This window comes from Orycteropus afer, unplaced genomic scaffold (genome assembly GCF_000298275.1).
Source record: "Orycteropus afer afer isolate SDZICR_OR568_19922 unplaced genomic scaffold, OryAfe1.0 scaffold00561, whole genome shotgun sequence".
NCBI lineage: Eukaryota > Metazoa > Chordata > Mammalia > Tubulidentata > Orycteropodidae > Orycteropus > Orycteropus afer.
In genome coordinates, this window is record NW_006922148.1 from 704264 (window position 1) to 715520 (window position 11257).

Here is an 11257-nt window from a genome sequence, read left to right on the forward strand (position 1 = left end):
TCTCCTTTCCTTTGTCAGCCTCTCATATGTCCTTGCCGACCCTGGCAAACAGAGCCTGTTCTTAGGTCCCTGGAATCCGAATGAGAATGCTATCACTTTAAAATCCAAAATGGTTGCCACTTGTAAACATTCAAAATGGCTGAGCCCTTGGTCATTTTAAATATCCCAAATGGCTGCCACTTGTAAACATTCAAAATGGCTGAGCCCTCAGTCACTTTAAATATCCAAAATGGCCACTGCTTGTAAAAAATTCAAAATGGCTGAGCCTTCAGTCACTTAAAATATCCAAAATGGCCACCACTTGTAAACATTCAAAATGGCTGTGCCCTCAGTCACTTAAAATATCCAAAATGGCCACTGCTTGTAAACATTCAAAATGGCTGTGCCCTCAGTCACTTTAAATATCCAAATGGCCACTGCTTGTAAACATTAAAAATGGCTGAGCCCTTGGTTACTTTAAATATCCTAAATGGCTGCCATGTGTAGACAATCAAAATGGCTGCACCCTCCGGACAGCAGAAAGTCCACAGCTCACATTGTCTCCCTCTTTGCTGTTTCTAGTTGAGGCCACCAGAGAAGTTGTCCCTTCAGCCCTTCATGACCAGGACTGATCTTTAGGTCAATTCTCAGGTCCCAACACCACCTGGAAATATTCAGGCTGTTGGTCTCATCAGAGTAGCTGACAGTCCGCAGCTCCGACCTTCTCTGTACACACTTTTTTTGTTCAGGTTTTTATACTAGTTGGTGCCTTATCCACTTCTGTATAGTTCCTTTCAAAGCTCAGGGTTCCAGGGTTATCTTCTGTATCTCTGTTAATTGGTTTTTCTTTACTTTGTTGAAGAGTATCTGTGTCGCTTGTCTGCCTATTCCTTCATCTTACCAGAAGTCCCTGGGTGTAGTCTTAATGGTAGCAGATCTCCAGCCCTTTTCTTCTGCAGTACTGCTGGTACTGCTGGTTGGGTTCAAACCACCAATTTTAGGTTAACAGTTAACAGGTGGTAATTAAACCATGGATTTGCCCAGCTAGAACAGGTATTGAAGTAAGTCAAGAAGAGTACCCTGGAAAATGCTTAAAATCAAGGCAGGGAAAGGGTAAACAAAATAAAACTGAGAAGGGGCAGAGAGAGGTTTAAGGAGAAATAGAAGCATAGTGCTGTAGACATCAAAGTGAGAGGTTTCTGAGACCAGTCTTGGAAAATAGTGTTAGCTATCCCAATAAAGTCAAATAAAAGATGTTATTAAAAAAGATGTTTGATTTTCAAGATTGTGTACAAATGTGTTTCTCAGAAGATATTTGAGCCTTTATTTAACATCAATGTTAGTTATGTTAAATGCCAGACCTCTATCAGAAGAGACAGATAAGAAGGTGACATTGCTAAATCCAATTGATTTTGTTATCTCTAAATAGCTTATTAAACAGTTCCTATCATGTGATTTGTAGCATGATAGAAATTGTTTAATAAGCTTGTTCTTGTTACCTAGTGCTGCCCTGACAAGAATATACCACAAATGGGATGGCCTTAACAAATAGGAGTTTATTCTTCCAATTTAGAGGCTTTAAGTCCAAGTTCAAAGTGCCAGGCTCTAGGGACTGGGTGAAAGCCCCTCAGCCTTGGGATTCAGCTCTGCCTCCAGCCCCTGGCCCACTGAGGCTAGTGGCATTTCTTCACTCAGACAGCTGCTGGCTGCTGAGGCTGCCAAGCCCAAGGTTGACAAGTGAAAAGGCACGATGTCCCAATGTTACCAAACCACAGGGCAGGCCATTAATTTAAGTCCATTGTAAGTCCCAAGGTCAGCAGAGCATGGCAGGCAGCTGAATAATGACACGGCTATACACAGGGTCCAAGTGTGACATAAACTAGAGACCATTCCCAAGTCTTCTCCTTATATACAGGAAGCAGACCACATTCCCTAAGGCAGCTTACTCAGCTGCTCACAGTAGATTCCACCATGGAGTTGATTACCGGTCTCATCATGTGGAATACTATATCCAGCTGCCCAGCCACTCAACCAGGCCTAGCCAAGTTGACACAAAAGCATAACCACCACAAAGCTATTTAGAAATAACAAATAAATAAACAATGATCTGTGAAGAAACTAAATTCATCATGGGTTAACATAGAAGCTATATGAGACTTAATCTTATTTCTTTCATAGAATTTGTGTATTTGTAGATATGATGGCTTAAATCCATCTGGGTATGCAGAGAAGATAAAAAATATGAAGTAGAGTGAATAATCTCTGGATTAGTGACTCCTGAATAATCATACCCAATGGATTCATATTAATGATGGATGGTTATTAGCCTAAATGGCGATTTCTAGTGATTTGTTCAGGGTTGTACCCTAGCCTGTGAATTAAAAGGAAAAATAAAATAATTTAAAACCACATCCCTACCCAAATCAAAATGAGTTCTTTTGAAAACTTGTATCTGTTGTTCTTTAAGGATCAGATAATTGTGATATAACTAAGATTTCTTCTGTTTCTCATTTATTATACTCTTGATCTTTTTAAAAACCTTGGGACCTGCATGGGGTTGGGGAAGAGCAGAGGTTTCTTTTTGGTTGATGGACATGTTTTAAAATTAGGTTGTGGTGATGGTTTCATACTCCATAAATTTAGTAAAAAGTATTGAATGTTATGGTATATAAATTATACATCAATAAAGCTGGTTAAAACATACCCTTGGGGCACCTGGATCATAATATTAACTATAATTTGGAGAGGAAATGGCCTGAATGTGGATATAAATAATTTATAAAATGATTTAAAGTAGTCATGTGAAAAATGCTAACTATGATTCTGAATTTTAAAACAGATGTTATCCCCAGGAAAATGAAATTGGACAGAATGTTCAAAAGAAGTATAATAATAAAAAGGAGTTATCTTGTCATGATACATACCTATCACTGGAGGACAATAAGTTTGACCTATCTCTCCTAACTAGTGAAGTACCATCAACCCTCTTGCAATGTGATACCAGTGATGTATGTTTTGAAGCAAAAAACTTCCAGCCAAAGAAAGAAGTTGTAGCTAAGACCATTGCTGCTTTTCCTCAAATGGGATCTAGTCCTGATGTGATAATTGAAGAAATTATTGAAGAGAACCTGGAAAGTGAGTGAAAATATAAAAGCAGGAAAAAAGAAGCAAATTTATGTCTGTAATTCAAAACACAGTGTACCTTTTTTGTCCCTGTACTTAACAGAAATGTATTTCTGTGTTATAATCTTATACCTCATTATGAATTAAAACTTGTTGATTACATGCCCTTACATTCACATTTTTCAAAGTTATCATTTTAGTATAGCTAGCCTCTGAAGTGTTATTTTAAAATTTGGTTTAATTAGGGTATTTGACTTATATAAAAGATACATATATAAATAAATGAGAGAGATGTGATTTGTGGAAGACGTTTCATAACTTTGTCCTTGAGTTAAGAAAAACTTATCTGAAGTCTGTTCTGAAGTTTACTCTGCCATGAAATAAACTATTCTGAATATAGTATATATTTCATAATATTTAAGTGTATCACAGTTACTTGATTAGATTCTCAATATTAGTATTTCCAGATTAGCATGGGAATGAGGTACTACTGTATATAATTTTGTACCACTAGTCTTCTTTAAAGGAGCTCTGTTGGCATTGTGGTTAAAGCATTGGTCTGCTAACCAAAAAGTTGGTGATTCAAACCTACCAACTTCTCTTTGGGAGAAGGACAAGACATTGTGCTCTTGTAGAGATTTATAGCCTTGGAAACCCTGTGAGGCAGTTCTACTCTGTCCTGTAGGGTCACTGTGAGTCAGAATTGTCTCCATAGCAGTGGGTTTAGTTCACCCCCTCCCCTGAATCTTCTTGGACCATTGTCAAGATGAGTTTTAATCTTTTCTCCTCTTCTTGTGTGTTTTATTGGTTGACTCTCCAGAATGACATTTTAATAACAAAACAGTACATACACTTTTTTCTTTTCCACTAGTATTATTACTGATACTTCAGTGAATTAAAATAACTTCTCATGACTTTACCTTCTAATATAAAGTGTTTTGCCATTCTAGAATTTTGCCATTTCCGGTACAGCTTTTTGAACAAAAATGTGCTGTTGTCAAGATTAACAAAATTAATACAATTGCCTTTATTTCTTATTTTGATGATACATGCTTTACAGATTATCTTATGGAGACACCTAAATATGAAAAAAAGCCTCTTCAAAAAAAGTCATCTGTTTCTTTTGGATCAAAAGCAGGTACTTTCGCAACTGTCTGAACTTAAATGTACTAGAGTTTGCTATATATGTAGTAACTCTTATCTAGTGTGAAACACTGGGTAAAATGATTCTTATTTATAATTAGTATTTCTTTTTTAATGTTAGAACTTTAACTGTTTTCAGCAAAAATATTTCTGAAATTTATAGCATTTCTCTCAACTGTCTCCCTAGTTTATACATATTTATCTTTTTAACTTCAATATGGGTATTCTTTTTAATCTTTATTGGTCTGATAAGTTAAAATATCTGTTCAGTTTCTATAATCTGTGATTTTTACCTGCAATCATATTTCTCCTAGTCTTTGTTTTATAAATATTTTTACTAGCTAATCCTAGATAATAACCAGGACATCTATGTTGTTAAAAAATTAAATATGTAAATTAAAATACCTTGTGAAACTTTTCCTCACACGCTGTTCCTATTTCATTTAGTCCTTCTTTCCCTTCAAGAGTTTCTTTATACTATATAATACAAGTACACACACACAGATTATTTTTCTAACCACCTTTTGTGGTTGTTTGTTTTGCACAAAACACAACATACCATATACACTGTTCTATTCTTTGTTTTTCTCCTTTAACGTTATACTTTGGAGATCTGTTTGTGTCAGTAGAAACATTTCACTTAATTACTCCTAACCAACCAAAAACCTACTGCAATGAAGTCAATTCTGACTCATAGCGACCCTTGATGACAGAATAGAACTTCTGCATAAGGTTTCCAAGGCTTTAAATCTTTTTTCCCAGGTTGGCTGGTGGGTTTGAACTGCCAGCCTTTTGGTTAGCAGCCAATTGCTTTAATCACTACACCATTAAACCAAACTCAGTGCCAAACCAAAAACCATACTCAATGCCATCGAGATGATTTGACTCGCAGCAACACCTCCTGGGTTTCTGAGGCAGTATCTCTGTGGAAGTAGGTTGCCCAACCTTCTTTTGAGGAGTAGCTGGTGAGTTTGAACTGCCAGCCTTCTGGTTAGCCATCAAATACCTTAGGCACTAGAGCCCCTTAATTACTCCTGCATACAAAACATTCTCTCTTTTACTTCACTCTCACCTCCACTGAAACACATACCTTCCTCTATATACTGCTCAATATTTTGGTGTACCCATTTTTTCACACCTCTCTAACCTAATTTATAAGAAATGGGATTCAGGCTGGCTATGAGCATATTATGGGTTCTGTAGAAATAGTACTGAAACCTAATCATTATAAATGGGTTTCTGAGTTCTAAGTATGTTCATAAATAAACTCTGAAGTTCTATAATACAGTGGAATTACATCATACACTCTGATGTCAGAATCTACTACCACATGAATTGTACTCACATATTTTGCAAGTAAAATAAAATATTTGTAGCTTATGTTGCTAAATAATTAATTTGTGAAAGTGACCTATTTGTTTTATCACTTTGGTTATCATTGTTGGTTTGGACTATGTCATTGAGCTTCAGTGTTTTAGAGTTTGCAGTGCCACAAGACATTGTCATTAATCTTTTGCAGGATATTGTATTTATTCAGCTTTTGTGTATTCTTTTCTTACTCATGGTTAATTAATGTGATTTAAACACTTGTTCTTATCCAGGTTCTCCAGAGCTAGTTTTAGTAAGTCATGTAATACATCCTTGCCACTTCTATGTTCGGAAGTATTCACAAATAAAAGATGCAACATTATTGGAAAAGAAAGTGAATCGAATTTGCAACAGGAGTTTACTTCTCAGTCCTTCAGATATTTTGGAGCTAGGTAATGAAATAGTACTCCAAGTTAAAATATAAATTTTATTTAAATATTATGATGTTTGAGCAACCCATATAGATTTTTTATAATGTAGATACTTGCTCCAAGCATAAAAGTTTTGGAATTACTGAACTTAAGTTAAATTTTATTTTGGTAAGTTGGCTAGAGGTTAAAATTGACCGTTAGCACATTGTTAGAAAGTTGGATACACAGAAATTCATTATGGAGGGAGGTGAACTATTTTTCAAATTACAAAACCCGTGACAGGTTAGCTAGACTGCCTGCCCCCTTGTCTCTAGGGAAGCCTGTACCCTCTCAGATAGTTTTACTCCAATCCCTTGCTCTCCGCATATGGTGTTTAAGGATGACATTGAACACTTAAATAAGATTCAAGAGGACTATGGCCTTTCAACTTGCCTGTTTTTATTAACATATACAGAGAGAAATATAGCATCCCTCTGATGTAATCTGTCTTGGTCCTCTAGTGCTACTAGAACAGAAATACCATGAGAGGGTGGCTTTAACAAATAGGAATATATTCTCTTACTGTTTAGGAGGCTAAAAGTCCAAATTCAGTGTACATGTTCTAGGGGCTGGTGAAGGCCCCTTGATCTTGGGCTTCAGGTCTGCCTCTGGTTCCAGTCCCACTGGATCTGGAGGCATCGGCTAACTCACATAGCTGCTGGCTGTTGAGGCTGACAAACCCAAGATCAGCAGGTAAATGGCACAATCTCCAGGTAGGTAGAACAGCAGAATACTTGTTCAAGTCCAGGAATAATTGCAAGACTTGGCAACATGGCAGGACACTAATTCAAGTCCAGGAACTGGAGATGAAGACTGGGCCAAATGTAGAATCCAAAAAGCTAGAGAGCATTCTTAAAGCTAATCCTTTTATACTGGAAGTAGTTGTTGTTGTGAGGTACTGTCGAGTTGGCTCCATCTCATAGTGACCCTGTGCACAACAGAACGAAACACTGCACAGTCCTGTGCTAGTCTTACAATCCTTGCTATACCTGAGCCCATTGTTACAGCCACTGTGTCAGTCCATCTTGTTGAGGGCATTCCCCTTTGCTGACCCTCCACTTTACCAAGCATGATATTCTTCTCCAGGGAATGATCCCTTCTGACAACATGACCAAAGTAGGTGAGACAAAGTCTGGCCATTCTTGCTTTCAAGGAGCATTCTTGGCTTCACTTCATTCAGGAGAGGTTTGTTTGTACTTTTGGGCAATCTACTTCTGTAGAGATACAGCCTTTGGAACCCAAGGAGAGGTCACTATGAGTCAAATAGACTCGATGGCACTAAGTTTTGTTTTGTTTTTTTTGGCATTCCCGGGTACTTTTAGTATTCTTTGCCAGCACCACAACTCAAAAGCATCAACTCTTCTTTGGTTTAACTTGTTCGTTGTCAAGTTCTCATGTGCATATGAGGTGATTGAAAATACCGTGGCTTGGGTTTGGTGCACCTTAGTGTTCAAGGACACATCTTTGCTCTTCAGCACTTTGAAGAGGTCTTTTGCAGCAGATTTGCCCAGTGCAATACATCATCTGATGTCTTGACTGCTGCTTCCATTGGTATTGATTGTGGAACCAAGTAATAGGAAATCTTTAACAGTGTCAGTCTTTTCTTCATTTGTTGTGATGTTGCTTATTGGTCTAGTTGTGAGGATTCATTTTCTTTCTGTTGAGATGTAATCCATACTAAAGTCATTAGTCTTCATCAGTAAATGCTTCAAGTCATCCTCACTTTCAGCAGGCAAAGTTGTGTCGTCTGCATATCACAGGTTGTTAACAAGTCTTCCTCCAATCCTGATGCCATGTTTGTCTTCATATAGTCCATCTTCTCAGATTACTTGTTCAGCATACAGATTGCATAAGTGTGGTGAAAGGATACAGCCCTGACACACTCCATTCCTGATCTTAAACCATGCAGTATCCCCTTTTTCTGTTCGAATGACAGCTTCATGGTCTATGTACAGGCTCCTGATGAGCACAGTCAAGTGTTCTGGAATTCCCATTCTTCTCAATGTTATCCATAATTTGTTAGGACCCACACAGTCAAATGCTTTTGCATAGTCAATAAAACACAGGTAAACATCTTTCTGGTATTCTTTGTTTTGAGCCAGGATCCATTCAACATCAGCAATGATATCCTCATTCCACATCCTCTTCTGAATCCATCTTGCATTTCTGGAAGTTCCCTGTCAATATACTGCTGCAACCGTTTTTCATTATCTTCAAGATTTTACTTGTGTGTGATATTAGTAATATTGTTTGATAATTTCCGCATTCTGTGGGATCACCTTTCTTTGGAATGGGTACAAGTATGGCTCTTTTCCAGTCAGTTGGCCAGGTAGCTGTCTTCCAGATTTCTTGGTGTAGACAATTGAGTACCTCCAATGTGGCATCCATTGGTTGAAACATCTCAGTGGGTATTCTGTCAATTCTTGGAGCCTTGTTCTTTGCCACTTCCTTCAGGTGCAGCTTGGACTTCGTCTTTCAACACCATTGGTTCTTGATCATTTGCTAACTTCTGAAATGGATGAACATTTACTAGTTCTCTTTGGTACAGTGACTCTGTGTATTCCTTCTGTCTTCTTTTGGTATTTCCTGCATCATTCAGTATATTGCCCATAGAATCTTTCAAAATTGCAACTTGAGGCTTGAATTTTTTCTTCAGTTTTTCAACTTGAGAAATGCTGAGTGTGTTCTTCCCTTTTGGTTTTCTAACTCCAGGTCTTGGACATTTCATTATAAAAATTGATTTTGTCTGCTTGAGCTGCTCTTTGAATCTTTCCTTCTTTTCAGCTCTTTTATCTTGTCATTTCTTCGATTTGCTTTAGCTATTCTCCATTTAAGGTCAAGTTTTAGTGTCTGTTCTAACATCCATTTTGGGCTTTTCTTCCTTTCCTGTTTTTTTAATGACCTTTTGTTTTCTTCATGGATGATGTTCCTGATGTCATCCCACAATTCCTTGGTCATTGGTGTTCAGTGCATCAAATCTTTTCTTTAGGTGGTATCTCAATTCAGTTGGAATATAATCAAGGTCATATTTTGCCTCTCGTGGACTTCTGTTAATTCTCTTCAGCTTCAACTTGAACTTGCATATGAGCAACTGATGGTCAGTTCCACAGTCAACTCCTGGCCTTGTTTTGGCTGGAGATATTGAGCTTTGCCATTGCCTCTTTCCACAGATGTACTTGATCTGATTCCTGTGTACTTCATCTGGTGAAGTCCATGTCTATAGCCACCGTTTGTGTGGTTGAAAAAAGGTATTTGCATTGAATAAGTTGTTGATCTTACAAAAATCTATCATGCAATCTCCAGGGTTATGTCTATCACCGTGGCCGTATTTTCCAGCTACCAGTGATTGTTCTTTTGTTTCCAACTTTTGCATTCCAATCACCAGTGATAATCAATAGATTTTGATTGCATGTTTGGTCAATTTCAGACTGCAGAAGTTGGTAAAAATCTTCAGTTTCCTTATCTTGGCTTTGGTGGTCAGTGTGTAAATTTGAATAATAATACTATTAACTGGTCTTCCTTGTAGGTATATGGATATTATCCTATCACTGATGACATTGTACTTCAGGATAGATCTTGAAACATTTTTTGTGGTGATGAATGCCACTCCATTCCTCTTCAGTTTGTCATTCCTGGCATAGTTTATCATATGGTTGTCTGATTGAGAATGACCCAAACCAGTCCATGTCAGGTCACTAATGCCTAGGATATCGATCTCTATGCGTTCCATTTCATTTTTGACAATTTCTAATTTTCTTAGATTCATACTTTGTCCATTTCATGTTTCGATTGTTACTGGATGTTTGCAGCTGTTTCTTCCCATTTTGCATCATACTGTATAAGCAAATGGAGGCCCCAAAAGCTTTACTGCATCCACATCATTAAGGTCAGCTCTACTCTGAGGATGCAGCAATTCCTGAGTCGTATTTTGAGTGCCTTCTGACCTGAGGGGCTCATCTTTCAGAACTATAGCAGACAATGTTTTAGGGCTATTCGTAAAGTTTTCCAGTAATAGATCAGACACTGTTTCATTTCTATTCATAAGGTTTTCACTGGCCTATTATCTGAGAAGCGAATGGGCCCTTCCTTCTTTCAAGTCTGTCTTAGTCCGGATGCTCTGCTGAGTCTGGATCCTCTGCTGAAACCTCTCCACCATTGGTGACCCTACTGGTATTTGAAATACTGGTGGCATAGCTTCCAGCCTCACAGCAACACACAAGCCACTGTAGTACAACAAACTGACAGGAGTGGTGGAAGCAGGCCACACACCAAAATCATCTCCCTTTCCACTGATTGATGTATCACAGCAGATTCCAACATGGAGGTGATCATAGTCTCATCATGGGGAATAACTACTTCCAGCTGAAAAGGCATTCAAAACCATGGCCTAGCCAAGTTTACATAAAACTAGAACTGCCATATAATCAGTGACCAAATCTTAGCAAATTTATCTCTTAATACACAACTTAGTTGTTAAGAGCATGGACTCTAAGACTACTTGAGTTTTCTTCATTGTTGTTCAGTATCGTCAAGTTGGCTCTGATTCAAAAAAGCTCTGACGCTATGAACAAAAGAATGAAACAGAACCTAGTCCTGCACCATCATTACAGTGTTTGCTGTGCTTGAGCCGATCATTGCAGCCATTGTGTCAATCCATCTCATTGAGCGTCTTCCCCTTTATCTCTGACCCTCTCCTTTACTAAGCATGAGATCCTTCTCTAGGGACTGGTCTCCTCAGACAACATGACCAAAGTATGGAACATTGAAGTCTGGCCATTCTTGCATCTAACGAGCATTCTGGCTGTACTTCTTCCAAGACAGATTTGTTCATTCTTCAGGTATTACATGGTGTTTTCAGTATTCTTCACCAACACCACAATTCAAATGCATCCATTCTTCTTTGGACTTCCTTATTCATTGTTGTGCTTTCACATGCATATGAGGCTGTTAATACACCATGGATTGGGTCAATCACCTTAGTCTTCAGAGTGACATCTTTGCTCTTTAATACTTTACAGAGGTCTTTTGTAGCAGATTTGCCCAGTGTAATACATTGTTTGATTTCTTCTTCTTTCTTTCTTTTTTTTTTTAATTGTGATGTGGGTCATTGTTTGATTTCTTTCTTTTTTTAAAAAAAAATTATTTATTTATTTATTATTTATTGTGATTTGGGTGAAGATTTACAGAGCAAATTCACTTTCCATACAGCAGTTCACATATACTTTGTCTCATGT

The 11257-nt window shown here is 37.7% G+C and overlaps 1 protein-coding gene across 1 annotated transcript in view; it reads left to right on the forward strand.

Annotated features, from left to right (window-relative positions):
• RNF17 (ring finger protein 17) overlaps nt 1-11257 on the forward strand; it is a 236641-nt gene that overhangs the window by 34768 nt on the left and 190616 nt on the right. Inside the window, exons 10-11 of the mRNA XM_042782988.1 lie at nt 2819-3114; nt 5847-6005. Coding sequence (XP_042638922.1) covers nt 2819-3114; nt 5847-6005 — 455 coding nt within the window. The remainder of the gene's footprint in view (nt 1-2818; nt 3115-5846; nt 6006-11257) is intronic.